This window comes from Prionailurus viverrinus, chromosome D2 (assembly GCF_022837055.1).
Source record: "Prionailurus viverrinus isolate Anna chromosome D2, UM_Priviv_1.0, whole genome shotgun sequence".
NCBI lineage: Eukaryota > Metazoa > Chordata > Mammalia > Carnivora > Felidae > Prionailurus > Prionailurus viverrinus.
In genome coordinates, this window is record NC_062571.1 from 62,165,204 (window position 1) to 62,183,938 (window position 18,735).

The 18,735-nt window shown below is 42.6% G+C and overlaps 1 protein-coding gene across 3 annotated transcripts in view; it reads left to right on the forward strand.

The window, feature by feature from the left end:
- The first annotated feature begins 52 nt into the window (after nt 1-52).
- Nucleotides 53-18,735, forward strand: part of PDCD11 (programmed cell death 11) — a 56,616-nt gene continuing 37,933 nt past the window's right edge. For all 3 annotated transcript variants that reach the window (XR_007145519.1, XM_047826420.1, XM_047826422.1), the window contains exons 1-13: nt 53-196; nt 1,785-1,897; nt 2,949-3,080; nt 4,718-4,885; nt 6,352-6,513; nt 7,820-7,943; nt 8,439-8,620; nt 12,841-12,948; nt 14,731-14,937; nt 15,577-15,701; nt 16,025-16,085; nt 16,736-16,882; nt 18,086-18,337. Coding sequence is in view for 2 of the 3 variants with exons in the window: in XM_047826420.1 (XP_047682376.1) it covers nt 1,805-1,897; nt 2,949-3,080; nt 4,718-4,885; nt 6,352-6,513; nt 7,820-7,943; nt 8,439-8,620; nt 12,841-12,948; nt 14,731-14,937; nt 15,577-15,701; nt 16,025-16,085; nt 16,736-16,882; nt 18,086-18,337 (1,761 nt within the window). In the remaining variant the exon portion in view is untranslated. The remainder of the gene's footprint in view (nt 197-1,784; nt 1,898-2,948; nt 3,081-4,717; nt 4,886-6,351; nt 6,514-7,819; nt 7,944-8,438; nt 8,621-12,840; nt 12,949-14,730; nt 14,938-15,576; nt 15,702-16,024; nt 16,086-16,735; nt 16,883-18,085; nt 18,338-18,735) is intronic.

An 18,735-nucleotide genomic window follows, 5' to 3' on the forward strand; every position in this document is an offset into this window, starting at 1 on the left:
CCGCTTCCTGTCTCTAAATCTCTCCCCCTTCCCGCACAACCCCCTTCTGAAGAACCGAGCATGGTAACGGAAGTAGGGCGTTAAGCCCGCCCTCGCTTCCGGGGGGAGCTGTGGTGGCCTGTGGGTGTGCTGGTCTCCGCGTGTGTCTCCAGTGATACCGGCTCGGAAGTACAGAGGTGCTGGCGTCGCGGGGCTGGTAAGCGAGGACAAGGGCGAGAAAGGAGGAAACCTCGTGGCTTCCAGGACTGTCCCAGGGCTAGGTCTTCTGGGTCCCTCCCATGGACCTACAGGGTTGGGTGAGTGGTTCGGCCACCCCAGCCCAGCTCAGAAGCTGACTCTACTCGAGTGGTCCCTGTAACATCAGGCTTTGTCCCTGGCAAATTGCTTAAGTTCCTTCTATGCCGCTGCATCGCCTCTTTGAAGCTTCAGTTTCCCGTTGTCTGAAGTGAGATTAAGGTCAAATTGCCTGCAAACTAGACTCCTCGGTTCTTTCCTATTTCTAGGAAACATTGACCCACCTATTCCTGATTCCAAATCCAAGCCTCCCAGTGGGTCTTCACCTCTTCTACAGTTTAAAGCCTTTTTAGATCCTTATACCAAGTGTCTCTCACAACTAATTTCTCCTATCTTCCGTTCTCTCTTATACCTGGTTCTCATTCGCATGGTGTCTCTCTGTACTGCAGTTGACTTGTACACTGTTTACTTTCCTTCAGTCCTGTCTCTCTTCCTGTCCAATTTATAGCCTGCAGTATATTTTTGATTGCTGTTCTCTTTCTTCCCTTAATTAAGACTCTGACTTAATCGAAGTAGACATTAAACTATTCCTGTCTAATTCAAAATCTTTCACAAAAAAAGCCCACCTGTGTTCTACAATTTAACTGTGATTATTATGATTTATTCTCCCTGTGGTTTAGTGGAACAGTTCTTCAAAGAAAGGAAACAGCAACTTTTTGAGCAATTTTTTGACAAATTGCTGGTGATTATTGAAAATATTTGGCTCTAAGTGAATGCCTTTTCTCACATTCCTTCTGCTTTTCCTTTTCCATTTGTCAAAATCTTTTTCATCTTTAACAGCTCAAAGGCATCTTCTTTAGGAAGCTTGCCTTCTTTACTGAAGCCTCATCATTTCCTATTTCTTTGCTTATAATTTGATTTGCATTTTTTTTTTTAAGTAGGCTTCATACCCAGCTCAGAGCCCAACGCGGGGCTTGAACCCACAAGATCAAGAGTTGTACACTTAACTGAGTCACCCAGGTGCTCCTGATTTGTATTTTATTTATTTTTTGTAGGTTTTTTGTTTTTTGTTTTTGTTTTTTTTTTGTAATCTCCACACCCAACATGGGGCTCAAATTTAACACCCCAAGATCAGGAGTTGCATGCTTTTGTGACTGAGCTAGCCAGTGGCCCCAATTTGTACTTTAAATTGTTTGCATAATTGCTTTATTTTCTTAAAATTGTGCATGTTCTTTGAAGATAGGGATTTATATATTCATTTGTCTATTTCTATAGCTATTCTCTGTAGCTATTCTATGATATTTACTACACTGGATCTAGAACTTCTTTTTCTGGAGGAAGTGTATGAACTTGTGGTTTTGAAGCAGATACCATTGAAAAGATGAATTATAGGTTATTTGAGGCTTAACATCAAACCATCTATTTGTTAGGCCTCCATGTTGTTTAGCACATTGGTGCTAGAAAGTTCTGCCTCTTGACCACTGATCACAGCCTTTAGGAAATCTGACACCAACACTACATCTCACTGATACTCTTTGCATTGTTTTTAGGAGACTCAAACACAGCAACCATGGAAGAAAGCTTCCCCCGAGGGGGTACAAGAAAGACCCACAAATCAGAGAAAGCTTTCCAGCAGTCGGTTGAACAAGACAACTTATTTGATGTAAGTGGTGTGCTTGTTTGGTAAGACTCACTGAACACTTTCTAGTGTCCTTGTGAAGAATAACCTTGTTTGAGAATGTGGTATTTTCCATATTTGTTTCTTTTGGAAGTCTGCTTTTGTAAAGTGAACTTGTTGGAGAGTCCATACCACCATGAGACTATATTTTTTGAAACATGGCATTTAGTACTTGAGTTTGCAGTGCTGTTGTTCCTTATTCTTAGGAATTTTTGCCATGTTGGTTAAGGATGGAGAGAAAAATTATGGAATAAGTCATGAAAGGTACAACATGGGGAATATAGTCAGTGGTATTATAATAGCATTTTATAGTGATAGTAGCCACACTTGTGAGCATAGCATAATGTGTAGAGTTGTCAAATCACTATGTTGTACACCTGAAATTAATGTAACATTGTGTGTTAACTATACTTCAATTGATTAAAAATAAAGTATGGAGAGAAAGGAGCTGGTGATCGCACTTTTAAATGGGATTCTTGCCATGTATAGTGGTCAGAATTCGCATTAAAATTCACCATCTTCCCCGAGTAGGCATTGCTCCAAATGCTAGAGGGAAGGGAACTAACATTTGATTGTGTGGTCTTATATGGATTTTATGTAATCTGTCCAACTACAGTGGAGTAGAGAACATCATTCCATGATGAGAAACTGAGGCTGAGAGAGGTTATGTGGTTGAGCAGAAACCACATAGCTTGTTATGGTGGTGTTGGGAGTTTAACTCTGGTCTCCGTGTTTCCACCTTCCATTTTCACACACTGTTCCAAATTGCTTCTCATCCTGGGGATGCCAGTGTCCATCCCAGTCAAGGGAGGAAGAACACAGAAGAGAAGGGGCTTTTGAAAATGCGAAGGTTCCCACCTTTGGCTTGAACAAAGGTGGCAGAATGGGAGAGATGACATTGAAGCGGGAATTACAGGAACACTGGAAGGGGGTGCAGTGGAGGAGTAACGAAGCAAGGTGACAGGTGACCTGAAATTGGAAGGAAAGTCCAGGATTCTTTCTCTTCATTCCTTGAGATCTTTCTTCCCCTCTGTAGATTTCTACTGAAGAGGAATCTACCAAAAGGAAAAAGAGCCAGAAAGGGCCAGCAAAAACAAAAAAGTTGAAAATCGAAAAGAGAGAAAGCAGCAAGTCTATAAGAGAGAAGTTTGAAATCCTTAGTATTGAGGTTTGTTACAATTTGATCTTGTTCTAAACAAACTACCTGGGTTGCTTAAGTTTGTGTATGTTTCCCTTCCTTCCTTCCTTTTGTTTTTCCTTCATTCCTTTTGTACACACATGTGTGCATGTATGTGAGTGTGCACGCCCCCCTGTAGAGACTTTTTGGAGTTTGTGCTCAGAATTGAGCATTATTGCCTTTGACTGTTAACCAGTGCCTGGGATCATGTGTTGTTTTTTTAGCCACTGCTGAGCCCCTTGTTGTGCTTATGTCCTCATTGAACTTGTGTATTAGTAGATTGATAGGTTAGAACTGGCAATAACTTTAACAACCATTCTACTTCTATTTCATTTTGTAGCTGTGGAGATTCTCTTGGAAAAGTCTTTTAATTTACTTTAGATTTTTAGATTATAATTGGGGATATATGTTGTAAAAAAGAAAAAAAAAGTGAAATAAGTCTTAAGGAAAAGATTCAAATTCAGCCTGCAGAGGTATTTTGTTTGTTCTTTATGACGCTCAGAAAAATAATTTCTTTTTATTTTTATTAAAAAACTTTTTAAATGTTTATTTATTTTTGAGAGAGAGAGAGTGCAAGAAGGGCAGAGAAAGAGGGAGACAGAATCTGAAGCAGGCTCCAGGCACAGAGCCTGACATGGGGCTTGAACTCACGAGCTGTGAGATCATGACCTGAGCTGAAGTCGGATGCTTAACTGATTGAGCCACCCAGGTGTCCCCCAGAAGAAGAATTTCTTAACTTTTTGTTAACATTAGAGAAAATTTCACATAAAAATGTGATTTCTGGGGGTGCCAGGGTGGCTTAGTTGGTTAAATGCCCAACTCTTGGTTTTGGCTCATGTCCTGATCTTGCGGCTCATGAGTTTGAGCTCTGCATCAGGCTCTGCGCTGACGGCACGGAGCCCACTTGGGATTCCCTCTCTCTGCTGCTTCTCTGCTTATGCTCTCTTTCTCTCAAAATAAATAAACTTTTTAAAAAATGTGCTTTCTAGCTTCTTGTAAGAATTTGAGAGTGCTGACAGCACAAGCTCGTGTTTCCTCATTTGTAATCACATGGAACTGAGTAGTGGTTTAACCCTTTAGGTCTGACATCCTCACCCCACCCTGCTATTGTCTCCACTGACCTGCTTCCTTCATTTTGTTGCCCCCTCCACGCGTTTGAGTGTGGGATGTTTGGAGTAAAGCAAGCGTCCTCGAGTATCCTAGTGCTGTTTTACGGTGCTCAGTCAGCAATGATAAGTGTTTTGACGTGTATTTGACACATGTCATGTGACACATGAACATGTATTTCCTGTAGCTTTTAAAAGTCAGAGTTGTGGGGCGCTTGGGTGGCTCAGTTGGTTAAGCATCCGACTTTGGCTCAGGTCATGATCTCGTAGTTTATTAGTTCAAGCCCCACGTCGGGCTCTGTGCTGACAGCTCAGAGCCTGGAGCCTGCTTTGGATTCTGTGTCTCCCTCTCTCTCTCTCTCTCTCTCTGCCCCTCTCCTCTTCACTCTCTCTCTCTCTCTCTCAAAAATGAATAAACTTAAAAAAAAAATTATAAGTCAGAGTTGAGACTAGAAGCCACAACCCCTGATCCCATTCATTGGTCTTTTCCCTATTGTACACATTTCACTTTTTCTCTTCTAGTCCCTGTGTGAGGGGATGCGGATTTTGGGTTGTGTGAAAGAGGTAAATGAACTGGAACTGGTGGTGAGTCTCCCCAATGGCCTCAAGGGCTTTGTGCAAGTGACTGAAATCTGTGATGCTTACACCAAAAAGCTGAGTGAGCAGGTGGCTCAAGAAGAACCTCTGAAGGTAAGGGAGACCTGAATGTACTCAATAACTGGAACTAAATGGTGCATAGGTAGATGTTAATTTACAACTTTGTTAAATGCTGAGAAGCCCAGGTGCAAGGTGCCATGAGAGTTTATAATAGGGGATTTTAATTTTTTTTTTTTTTTTTTTTTTAATAAGGAGATTTTGACCTAGCCTAGGGAGCCTGGGAGACTTCCCTGGGGAAGGAATGCTTGAGCTGAGATCTGAAGGATGAGGGTATACCAGGTAAATAAAGAAAGGAGTTCAGGCAGAAGGAGCTGAGAGAAGGCTAGTGTGGCTACGGCATAGAAAGCAAGGGAAAGTGGCGTGGGATGGGGCAGGAGAGCTAGCTGGAGGCTAGGTCATGTTAAGGATTAGTTTTTAATTCTAGAACCAGTGGGAAACCCTTGAAACGTTCGTACGTAGACAACATAGAGATTAGATTGAAGAGGCATGTGTAGTTGCCCAGAGACCAGGTAGGAGGTTACTGTAGTAGTCCACCTGATGGCAGGTTGCATTCAGGGTTTCCTGCGGCCTGAGGAGGAAAAGTCCATGGGCACTGATGGGTTTGATATGGGGGATGAGTCCTGGGTTTCTGTTGTACCTGACTTGATGGTCAGCCTTGCCATCCTGAGATAGAAACCCTGAGAGAGGACCTGGATTGGGAGAGATGATGATGATTTTATTTTTTTGCTGTGTTGAGTTTGAGGAATGGTGGAGACGTCCAGTAGACAGGTGATTCCAGAGCTCTGACAGGTCTGGGCCAGAAATGTGCATGTGTGACTGCTCTGTGTAGGTGGTGACTGAAACTAAGAAGAGGGAAGAGGGTGCCTAGAAGGAGTGAATAGAGTGAGAAGAGACCAAAAAACTGACCCTCGAGTAAATACTGATCATCGAGGAAGACTGACCCTCAAGTATTTTAACGTCTTGAGTAGGAGAGTCGCTGTTGGAAGAAGAAGGAGGGGCCAGAGGGATAGTAAAGAAAACCAGCACATGAAGGGCTTGGAAGCCAGGGAGGAAATGTTTAAAAAAGGAAGGAGAGGCGCCAGTGTTAAATGCCTTTTAAAGGTCACATATAAGAAGGACTGGAGAACAGATTTGGATTTAGTGACATGGAGGTCACTGGTGATTTTATTGGGAGATAAAGTGGTGTGTGAGAGGTGGAACATAGAGGCAATGACCTGAAGGGAGCAGGAGGTGAAGAAACGGAGATGGTGAATACAGACAACTCTTGACAAGTCATTTACATCTGCCTGTTCTGGGGAGATACGGAGGCTTCATACTGAAAGTGAAGACTGACTTGGCCATAGATCCCTTTTCCTTTATGGGCGAGTGGTTACCCTCTTCATCCGCCTTTTGGGCTCTTTGGGGTCTGAGGATGAGAAACCACCGAGCCAAGGTTGGGCAGTGGTATATTGGTCCAGGGGAGGGGTATGTATCAGAATTTTCTCATTTGTATTGTGCAGGACCTGGCCCGCTTGCCTGAACTCTTCTCACCTGGGATGCTGGTGAGGTGTGTGGTGAGCAGTGTGGGCTTCACAGAAGGGGGCAAAAAGAGTGTCAAGCTATCTCTGAACCCCAAAAATGTCAACGAAGTGTTATCTGCTGAGGCCCTGAAGCCCGGCATGGTATGTATCAGGTCAAGGAAGAGGAGCAGACCATGTGCCTTTTTCCTGGCCTGCCTCCTGGGGAGTATCTAGGTGACCTTTGACTTTCAGCTTACACACAGGGGTGGGTCTTTTCCCGAGAAGGACAGTCTCTAGGATGCTTGGGTACTCTAATGGAAATTGAAGGCTTGAACGTAATCACACTACCTTGGAGGGGAGAAAGGGAAGGTTCATTGGTGGCCAAATTAAAAAAAAAAAAAAGTCTTCAAGGAGGCTTAGCAGGAGTGAGGAGTTCCACAAAGTGCCTTGCTTACCAAGACTTGTTCTTTACAGATTTTTTTTTCAGAGGCTATCTGGCATCTGTAGGGAACACTTGAGGACTGCTCTCCGAGAGCAGGAGACAGGTAGTCAGGGCAATTAGTCTGTCAGCTGTACTAATGAGGAGCTTGCTATTGAGTCTCCAGTGCTGTGGAGATTCAGGAGAAATTAGCTCCAAGTGTCAACGTCCAATAGGTGTAAAACATGCTCGAATAAACTACACTCCTCTAAGTGCTCTTGTAATTGAGAGGAAGGAGATCAATATGATCTTTTAACCTTTAGGTAGAAGCAGTCAGTTTGGGACAGGCCTGAAAGCTGGGTAGAAAGGGGAATAAAAATAACCCAAGGTGCAGGAAATTGACAAGCATCAAGAGCCTGCTGTTTGGCAGGCGCTGTTTTAGACATTTTGTCTTAAATTCTCATAGTCCTGTGAGGCAGATAGGTATATCTTTGTGCATTTGAGAAAATGGACTCGGGTTTGTGACTTGCCAAAGACAAAATGGCTAGTAAGAGCCAGATTGGAACTTCACACTGCTCCTGATGAAATGTGCAGGAGGTTGGCAAGATTTTTCTCTTTTTTCGAAGTCTTGGAGGCACTTAGAAAAGACATGATGACTGGTAGAAGAGTAGTTCTGGATTAGTCATGGCGCTGGGAGTGACCTTGCAAGGCCATCTGGTTTATTCCTCTTTGTGTAACGTAATAGTTTTTCTTATCTTTTGGAAATTCTTCAGGGGAGAAACCCCTCTTTGTCATTCCCCACCTGTTTATAACACTCTTCACTGACTGGAAACCATAAGCCAATGGAGAATTAAACTTGATGTCTTTCCCTTCTCTATCCTCTAGTGGGATTGAAATTTACAGTTACAAGTTATTGGGAGGGGGCGTGGGACAGGATTACGGATGATATGTCAAGATCGATGATGGGAACATTCATGTTTGGTAGGAGATGTTTGTTGTGTATCCCATTACCTTTGACTTTTGAACTCTGGGGAATGCTTTCTCCTCCAGCTGCTCACAGGCACTGTGTCCAGCCTGGAAGACCATGGCTACCTAGTGGACATTGGTGTTGGTGGGGCCAGAGCTTTCCTGCCACTGCAGAAAGCCCAGGAATATATCCGACAGAAGAACAAAGGTGAGGGGAAAAAGAGGGGCAGGTACATGGTAGTGAGGTGGTACGTGTAGGGATTATGTTTAAATGCTGTTTGGTGAGTAAAATGACAGAATGGTGACCCCAAAAGCTGTTTGGCTTTGCTAAAATCAGTGTTAATCCCAGCTGATAGAAAAGGGAAGATGTGTGAAGAGCCAGGGAGTGACAGGGTTTAGATCCAATAGACCAGTTTTGCTTTTTCTCACCTAGAAGATTCCCCTGAAATTTGAGCCCCCAGGGCCTCTGAGCCAGCACTCTTCCTGCCTTGTTGAGATTTTCTTATTTTTAAGTGATGTTGATTCCAGATCAGTCAGGGTCACTTTATTCCCCTCTTGTAGTTGGTCACTGAGAGATTGGGAACATGGGTATTACATGGTAACTAGGCAGGTAAAGCATGGATCTTTTCAGGTATTACTTGAACCCAAATTAAGAGCCCTTCTCATGGAGGTATTTTGCCTTTTGGGGGGCTGGGGCTTGCAGGTGCTGAACTGAAGGTGGGTCATTATCTGAACTGCGTTATTGAAGAGGTGAAAGGTAACGGAGGAGTTGTTGGTCTATCTATTGGTCATTCTGAAGTTTCTACCGCCATTGCTACTGAGGAACAAAACTGGACCCTTAATAACTTGCTACCAGGACTGGTGGTCAAAGCCCAGGTACAGAAGGTAAGCCATTCATTGTCATTACTATTTTCTAAAATAAAGATAATTTTTACTGAAGTAGTGCTATGCACACAACCTGAAATTGTGCTGTCCAGTAGGGTAGCCATTGGTCATATGTGGCTTTACACAGTAGAAATGTAGCCAGTGCCATATGTGGAAATGACAGTATTTTACATCTATTGGGTTAAAGTGTTATTAAGATAAATTTCATTTATTTCTTTGTAGTTTTTAAAATGTGATTGTTAGAGAACTTAAAGGTATAGGCTTACATATGGACCGTGTTTCTTTTGAACAGTGCCGATTGGAAAGGTCAAATAGTATTAAAATACTTTTATTTATCTATCTATTTTTTTTTTTTAAAGCGCTACACTCTTTTAATTTTATCTTTGTAATGTTTTTATTTGTTTTTGAGAGAGCACGAGTCAGGGAGGGGCAGAGAGAGAGGGAGACACAGAATCTGAAGCAGGTTCCAGGCTCTGAGCTGTCAGTACAGAATCCGATGCAGGGCTCAAACCCAGGAATTGTGAGATCATGACCTGAGCTCAAGTCAGACGCTTAACCGACTGAGCCACCCAGGCACCCCATAAAATACTTTTTTTTTTTTTTACATGTTTACTTATTTTTGAGAGAGAGCAAGAGAGAGAGTATGCATGAACAGGGGAGAGGCAGAGAGAGGAGGGGGGAGAGAGAATCCTAAGTAGGCTCCACGCTCTCAGTGCAGAGCCCAATGCAGGGCTTGATCTCACGAACTGTGAGATCATAGTTGGAGCCAAAATCAATAGTCAAACACTTAACCGACTGAGCCACCAAGGTGCCCCTAGGCATTGAGTTTTAAGTTCTTACTGTGGTAGATGATGATTTGGCTCTCTCAATTTTCCCCTTCCCTTCCTCCAACCCCCTAACAGTATTTTAAATTTTGGTTAAATCATTAATCAGTGTTTGATGTACATATTATTTAGTGCTGAGCCAGGTAACATACTATGACTATTTCTTGAACAGCTTTTTTCCTGGGAGCTGATTATCAGCTTTGTTTTTGTCATTTGCCAAATTCTCTTCCTACCTATCACTGTTTCATAATACTGTATATCCTGCATTTTCCTTATATTACAATTTTCCATAAAGATTTTTCCTTTAGATAACCTCTTAGTTGTTGTTGTTGTTGTTGTTGTTGTTGTTGTTGTTTTTAAACCTAGGGCCCTTTTTCCTGTTATCCTCCTCCAGGCTAGACTGGTTGCTCTGGTAGGAACCCTGCAGAACCGATATCCTAAAACTTACCTTCTTGGTCATCCTGCTCCTTCCCCTCTTTCTCCTATATGGGAGTCTTTGATTCAATATATTCTTCTTTTTTGGTTTACTTGCTCATTTTAGCATGACACATTCTCCAGAAGCATCATTGGAAAGGTACATGGGAGGTTGATTTCCTGACCTAGTGTGTTGGATCCCCAGGACCACCCCCAGGTTCACTGATGCACTGGAAACACTTACAGGACTCAGCATATGGTGATACTCATCACTATGATTTATTATGATGAAAGGAGGCAAAGCAAAATCAGCAAAGGGAAAAGGCACTGGAAGCCAAGCTCCTCTCCCAGTGGAGTCACAGAGTAGAAAAATGTCCTTATTCTACACTCACATGTGATTGGTAGTAAAGCTGGGATTAGCATCCTTTTGTCAAAAATAACTTGAGGAATTTGAAGACCTTGTTCCCATTGTCATCTGGCCTCTGTTGCTCTTAAAAAGTCTGATGTTACTTTGATCTCTTTTCCTTGTATGTATTTTTTATTTTTGGAAGAATTTAAAGATTTTCTCTTTATCCCTTTTATTTTAAAATGTCATGGTGATTTGTTTTTGTGTGGATTGTCTCCATTTATTTGTCCTACAATTCAGAAATGCAGATCTTTAAATTCTGAGAAAATTTCTTGTGTTTACTGTTTTTTTTCTATATTCATATTGACATGTAATTCACATATAGGAAGAGCCATCCTTTAAAAAATGTATAATTAAGTGATTTTTTTAGTGTATTCACAAAGATGTGCAGCTATCACCACTATTTATTTTTTAATTTTTTTTATATATAGTGTCAAATTGGTTTCCATACAATACCCAATGCTCATCCTATCACCACTGTTAAATTCCAGAACATTTGCATCACCGCCGTAAAGAAACCCTGTACCCATTGGTGGTCAATCTCCATCCCTGTCTCTCTCAAGCCTCTGGCTCTGCTTTTTGTCTCTAGATTTGTCTCTTGGGGGTGTTTCATATAAATGGAATCCTATAATATGTGGCCTTCTGTGTCTGGTTTCTTCACTTAGCATGATGTTTTCATGGTTTCAGGGTTCATGTATGTTGTAGCAAGTATCAGTGATTCATCCCTTTCTGTGGCTAAATAATATTCCACACTATGGAGATGACAGATTGTGTTTTTCCATTCATTAGTTGGTGGCCATTTGGGTTGTTTCCACTTTGGGATGTTTTGAGTAATACTGCTGTGAAATTCATGTTTAAGTTTTTGTGTGGATGTAAGTTTTCATTTCTCTTAGGCCTATGGTTGGGAATAGAATTGCTGGGTCATATGGTAACTGACTTTTTAGAGGAACAGCCAAAGGGACGGCACCGGTTTACACTCCTACCTGCAATTAAAGGTTTCAGTTTCTCCAAATTTTCACAAACGTTTGTTTTTTATTTTTATTATACCTGTCCTCATGGGTGGGAAGTGGCATCTCCTTATGATTGGGGTTTACATTTCTCTAGTGATTAGTAACGTTGAGCATCTTTTCATGCACTGGTTGTATTCTGGCCATTTGTATATCTTCTTTGGAGAAATATCTGTTCAAAAGTCTTTAGCCTATTTTAAAATTAGGTTGTCTTCTTATTTATTAAGTTGTAAGATTTCTTTGTATATTCTGGATACTAGCCCCTTATCAGACTTTTTTAAAAAGATTTAATTTTTAAAATTTTTTAATGTTTGTTTATTTTTGAGAGAGAGTGAGCCGAGGAGGGGCAGAGAGAGAAGGAGAGAGAGAATCCCAAGCAGGCTCCATGCAGTCAGTGCAGAGTCCAGGTTCGGTCTTAGTCCCACGAACCATGAGGTCATGACCCAAGCCAAATCAAGATTCGGATGCTTAACCAGCTGAGCCACCCAGGCATCCCCCACTTCCCCACTTTTTTTTAAGTATAATTTCCTCTGCTTTCTCTTAAACTCCTGATAGAATGGTGTTGGACTTAATTATCAGTTTTCTAATTTTCTTATGTTTTTTCTCCCCTTTGTTTTGGCATGTGCATGTATTTATCTAGATCCTACCTTCTGGGAGAGTCCCTCAACTTTAATTTTATCTCCTCTACTGAATTTGTGTTTTGACTGCCATCTTATCATTGAGGTGGTATAAAATGTGGTGTGCCTGGTTGGGTGGGACTTGTTGACTGGCTGAATTCAGTGTCAGGATCAGGAGCTAGCAGACTTTGAGCAAGCTCCAGATGTCACGGTTACAGGTCTTCTCTGGCATGTCAGATTTTTCTAGAAAGGATCTATTAATCTCTCCTCAGGGGGTAATATCTTGGCTGCCTGAGAGATAGGTGGGAGAGGGGCTGGATGTCTCCATGTCTATATCTGTATGATGTTCAGAATTTTTCTTAATCTGCATTTTCAGAGTTTGCACTCCTCTGTCTTTTCAGTCTCATACAGGTTTCCTGTGGAGGCGGGAGAGGCGCAGGCCCTATGGTGTGAGGAGAGGACCTGGAGATCTAACTTAGTTTCCCTGATTTCAGTCATCTGCCTCACTGCATTCTTTTGAGGTGTTTGTCACCTCTAATTACTTAGCTTTTGGGGGGCTCTGTAGGATAAATCAGTGTGGTCAGTATCTCCCTTTTGCATGCATTTGGGTTTTGCCTTCTGAGTCTGGGCAAATCACCAAGTTAGCAACAATTTGTCCACGTTGTCAGGCTGACGGTTCCCTGAGGGTCTTTGTGCAAATTGTCCTCCATTCCATATGGAAATCCCGAGGACTGGAGGATTGATGTCCCCTCAGGTTTGAGGGGAGGTGAGCTTACTGAATAAAGAAACAGCCAGAGCCAGGAGTTGCCCTGCCACTTAATTTTATAAGAAGAAAGATTGTCAAGGGTTAGCTGGGGGAGGAGAAATACACAGTGGTTATGGAAAACGTAGCATTGAGTGTTTCATCTGCACAACGTCTCTTACATTCTTGGCTTCTTCTGTTTGTTTTCAGGTGACTCCACATGGCCTTATATTGAACTTCCTCTCATTCTTCACTGGCCTGGTTGACTTTATGCACTTGGATCCCAAGAAAGCTGGAACATACTTCTCAAACCAAACAGTAAGAAATGTTTTCTTGATTCCATTTGTGTCCCAAACAGCTGTCCAGTGTTGCAGTTAGCTATGGGCCGGTCGTAGGGCTGCGTGTGTACGGGTATTAGAGGCGGCGAGGGGAAGGAAAGGTGTTTTGGAAGGACCACAGGAAGCCACTGTAGTTATTTCTGTGGACTGAGATGAGAAATGGAGCCTGTGAAAAAGAAGGCAACTTGTAGTTTGCATTTATTACTCTTTTAGGTAGTTTGATTTTAGGGAGTGAGTAGTGGATCTTTTGCTCTTACCATTTAAAGTGTTTAAGAAGAATATTTAATGTAAAAGAACAAAATCTATATTTAAATAGAAAAATGTGTTTAAAAGTGCTGTGAAGAGAATAGAGCAGAACCAACTTTGAAAAGCAATTTTTTTTTTTTTTTTTGAGAGAGAGTGCTCAAGCGGGGGGAGAGGAGCAGAGAGACAGACAGACAGACAGACAGACAGAGAGTGAGAGGGAGGGGGCCAAAAGAGAGAGAGCACTCTTAAGCAGACTCCACACTCAGGGCAGAGCTGATGTGGGGCTTGATTCCACGACCCTGGAATCATGACCTGAGCTGAAATCAAGAGTCAGATGCTCAGACTGGGCCATTCAGGTGCCCCTGAAAATATTTTTTAATAGTACGCTTACTTAAAATATTGGAAGATTTACAGTCAGGTGTTAATGATTAACTCTGGGTGTTTTTTTTCTACCCTTATCTAAATATCTAAATTTTTTACAATGAACATGGATATTTGGGAAGAAAATCCCAATATATGTTATTCAGAGTTTTAAAAAGCATTCTAAAATGATTCTTTCCTTTTTTGTTTTTAACAGTAACATTGCTGTTGGGTTCTGTAGAGACACATTTTTTTTGAACCTTTTTTTGTTAATGTTTAATTTTTTTTTTTTTCAACTTTTTTTTTTTTTTTTATTTATTTTTGGGACAGAGAGAGACAGAGCATGAACGGGGGAGGGGCAGCGAGAGAGGGAGACACAGAATCGGAAACAGGCTCCAGGCTCTGAGCCATCAGCCCAGAGCCTGATGCGGGGCTCGAACTCACGGACCGCGAGATCGTGACCTGGCTGAAGTCGGACGCTTAACCGACTGCGCCACCCAGGCGCCCCTGTTAATGTTTAATTTTTGATAGAGTGTGTGCGCTAGCTGGGGAGGAGTAAGGAAAGAGGGGGACAGAGGATCTGAAGTGGGCTCTGCGCTGACAGCAGAGAGCCTAACGTGGGGTCTGAACCCACAAACTGAGATCATGACTTGAGCCAAAGTTGGATGCTTAACCGACTGAGCCACCCGGGTGCCCCTATATAGACGTATTTTTTAACTAAACTGGTTTTCCTACCACATATTGGTAAACGTTTTTCTAATAATTTTTTCTCTTTATAATCATATTTGTAAACAAAGTGCAGGCGTTTTGTGTGCTGTAGCCTTGTGCTCAGAGCAGGCTGTTCTGGTATATTTCAGATGAGCCTCTGATACAGTGATGCCAGTACATGGCTTCTGCTGCATATGTATTATTAGCCTCATGGTATTGAGGGGACCCTAATATGTTTTGCTGACCTTGAGTAAGCATTGATTTAGTTGGATATAGTCCTGGGACATTTTGTTGGTTGTTTCCACATGCTGCTTGATCGCACAAGCTGATAGGAGTACTTATATCCATAACCTGGTCAGCACATGTTGAGTCTTGGCCTTTGAAGGTCTGCTTTGGGTGTGTTATATTCTGTGTGCCTCCTGCTCATTATGCTCTTTCCCTTGTGTAGGTAAGGGCCTGTGTTCTCTGTGTCCATCCTCGGACCAGGGCTGTGAGGCTGAGCCTGCGCCCCATCTTCCTGCAGCCTGGGCGCTCACTCACCCGGCTCTCCTGCCAGCACCTGGGAGCAGTGCTGGAGGATGTTCCTGTCCAGAGCTTTTCCAGCAAGGCTGGGGCCACCTTCAGGCTGAAGGATGGGGCTCTGGCCTATGCCCGGGTGAGGAGGCTCTTTGTTTCACCAGGATTTACCCCTAGAAGGACTTTGGGGATACGTGGGTCCTTGTTTGTTTCCTTCATCCTTTGTATTAGTTTCCTGTTTTTGAATATTCCCAAGTGTGGAGGACTCTATATAGGGATTAGAACAATGTATGTTCTGTTAGAATTCTTCAGGATTAATTTGACTTATTTTGATACCTGGTTGATGGTAGGTACAAGAGTGTTAAGATCTATACCAGAGCTTGGCAAAGTTTTTGAAAGGGCTAGATAGTAAATATTTCAGGTTTGTGGGCCATATGATCTCTGTCCTCACGACTCTATTGTTAAAGCCAAAAGCAGCCGTAGACAGTATGTAAATGAACGGGCATGGCTGTGGTCAATAAAACTTTTATTTATAAAAATAGGCACTGACTTGTGAACTATAGTATACTGATCCATGATCTAGACTGTTCTCTGACCTTATAGAGAGTCTATGATAGTAAAGAACAGTGTTTTAGTTAGAAGAATTATTTTAACAGGCAATCAGACTACTGTTTTTATGGCATGTGATAAATGTGTTGAGTTATGTCACGTGCTTCCATACCTGATTGCCTCAGATCTACAGTCTCTGGCTTGTCCTTAATCACTTGGTACTTTGTAGCTCAGCCATCTCTCCGATTCTAAGAACGTCTTCAATGCCGAGGCCTTCAAGCCAGGGAACACCCACAAGTGTAGAATCATCGATTACAGTCAAATGGATGAACTGGCTTTGCTCTCTCTGAGGACGTAAGTCTGTCATCAGCGCATGTGGGGCTGTGGAGATGGGCCCCTCTGTGCGTGCACGTTCACACTTTCTCCTGGCCTGGCTTGGTGAGGGTTCTCTTTGTTGCCAGCGTGATTCTGGTAGCCCTGAATTTTATTTTTTTTTTTTATTTTTTTAAAAAATTTTTTTTTTTCAACGTTTATTTATTTTTGGGACAGAGAGAAACAGAGCATGAACGGGGGAGGGGCAGAGAGAGAGGGAGACACAGAATCAGAAACAGGTAGCCCTGAATTTTAGGTAGCCTCTGCCCTGGTTTATGTGATCTTGTATTTTCTTTTTGTTCTAGATCTGTTATTGAAGCTCAGTACCTTAGGTACCATGACATCAAACCTGGGGCATTGGTAAAGGTAAGACTCAAGCACATAATTAGATACCCTTCCACCTTCAGACATTCTTTAGTTCACAGGTTAACTGTTAGCTTATTAGTTGTCATGTGAACACATTTAAAGTCACCTTCCTTCTCTCTACCTGTTAACTGGCATTTCTTTTTCTTCCCTGGAGTAACTTGTAATTAATTTCAAGGTAAGGTCTTAATAGCATCACCCAGCTACACAGAGGCAGTAGATCATAAATCCTGGGGTTTGATGGTGTTTATTAGACCAGGTCAAAAGTTAATTTTGTGATAGTTGAGCTCCTGTGATGTTAGTAAGTCACTTGCGGTTGCCTCTCCTGTCTAACCATTTAGCCCCAGTTGAGCAGATCTCCTTTATATGTAGAGTTCATTCCTTAGGAGATGTAGATCTCTCCTTCAGAGAATGTGCTTGTGAGGTAGGCCGAAAGAACACGCTCCCACAAAAAGATGTGAAGATTCCCATGAATCAACCATACTGCCTTCAAATCAGTGTGGGGTACGTGCTTTACCCCATGACATCTGGAAAAACAGGCACAGTTAGTCTGGAAAGGTGGGCTTTGAAAGAGATGTGACATGCTTTGTTGTAAGAGGTGGAAGAAAAACCATTCTTGAGGCATGATGACTTCTTTTCTTTGGACTCCCTAGGGCACGGTGCTGACCATAAAGCCATATGGGATGCTGGTGAAAGTGGGCGAACAAATCAGGGGCCTGGTACCTCCAATACACCTGGCCGACATCCTGATAAAGAATCCAGAGAAGAAATACCGCATTGGGGATGAGGTCAAGTGCCGGGTGAGCTTCTTGAAGGGTCTCCTTGGGGTTTTGGCCAGATGGGAAGAGAGCATTGCTTTTCAGCTGAAGTTTCTGCCTTTTTCCACAAAGTGACCATCTGACATCTGTGGTGCTGTGCCTGGCATTGGGAAGAGAAAAGTGTGTCTCTGCCCTTGAGAATTGTGTAATATAATTGAGAGTTAAAATATTCATACATGAAAAGAGCAGGCTGTTGTGCGTCCTTTTGTCACATGGTTCGGTACAGGCTGTGTGCTATAATCGTATCTCAAAGGGGAGGTGACGGTGGGCTGGGCCAGCAAGAATAATTGATAATGTCAATAGTAACTACAGTGTAACATGTATTTTGTATCAGTTGCTATGCTAGGCTCATGACATGCTTTATGTCATTGAATCATGAAAACAACCGTATAAAGTAAGTACTGTTACCCTCATTTTACGGGTGTGGAAGTGAAAGCTTAGGAAAGTGAAATTTCTTGCCCGAAGTCACAGAGTTAATAAATGGCAGAACCAGTTTTCAAATTCAGGTCTCTATGACAATAATGTCTTCTAGATTTCTGGCAGAGGTGGTACTTGAACTGGAAAGGATTTGAGGAGGAGCAAGCGATGTGTGTCAGGCCCAGAAATAGACAAGCTAAGTTGCCGAAATATGAGTGGTTTATAACAAAGTCTTGAATCCCAAGAGAAGCTTTGCAGAGTTGTGAAGGTTACATGTGGTTAGCAGTGGCTAGCATAGGGCCTGGTTTGTGCAGCCAGTCACAATGTTAGATGTTCTTCCTCTCATTTTGTTTCATTATTGAGTCAAAATAGGTATTGATCACCCATTGGTGCAAGATTGTACAATAGTGGAGTCAGGAGGTTAGAAGTAGAGGAATTTCTCTGCCCTTTAGGAGATAACCTGAGGGATGAGAGATGGTTGGATCTCTCGGCCTTAATTTATAACTAATACACAGTACTGAGCTGGTAAATTGGTTTGATGGTTCATTCTGTTATGTGGGAGGAAGTACATTTGAAATAGGTGAATCCTCCCTAGATTGTCGTCCCAGCAGGGAGCAGGGAGGATTTGCCTCTGACAATACTCAGAGGCAAAGAGATAGCAGGTTCTCAGGCACTGACCATGGCCTTTGGGTTCAGAGGTTGCAGAGACTAGTCCAGTGGCTCTCTTGATAACGGGTAACTTGATGACGACTAGTATCCTTCCCCTAGGTTTTGCTTTGTGATCCTGAAGCCAAGAAGTTGATGATGACCCTGAAGAAAACCCTGATTGAGTCCAAACTTCCTGCCATTACCTGCTATGCCGATGCCAAGCCTGGTCTGCAGACACACGGCTTCATCCTCAGAGTCAAGGACTATGGCTGCATTGTGAAGTTCTACAATGATGTGCAGGGTCTAGTGCCCAAGCACGAGCTCAGTGCTGAGTATGTCCCTGACCCAGAGAGGGTCTTTTACACCGGCCAGGTAACCTTTCCTTCAATAGACCCTTATCCTTGGTGACCCCATGAACACAGATTTTAAGGAGTTGTAGGAGGACTACTTTTTAAGAGATAAGGAATGAGCATGTGGGGCAGTGGGCTTGAGCCAGCTGAGTGGAGGAGCTGTAGGAAAGAACTGACAGAACCCCTCAAGGGGGTTCTGCAAAAGCTAGCAAACTAATGGACCTCAAGCCCACAACCTGATAGAAAATAGACTTTACCTACAACATACCAGTGTCCCTCCCATCAGAAGTTGCTCTGAGGCCACTGTCACCACAAGGTGGCAGTGCCAAGAAACTCGTGAGTCGGGGTTTATCTAGGAAAAATAATTGTTTAAAGCTCGGGGTTGTACCAGAAATTTATTCATGTCTTCCTTTCACCCAA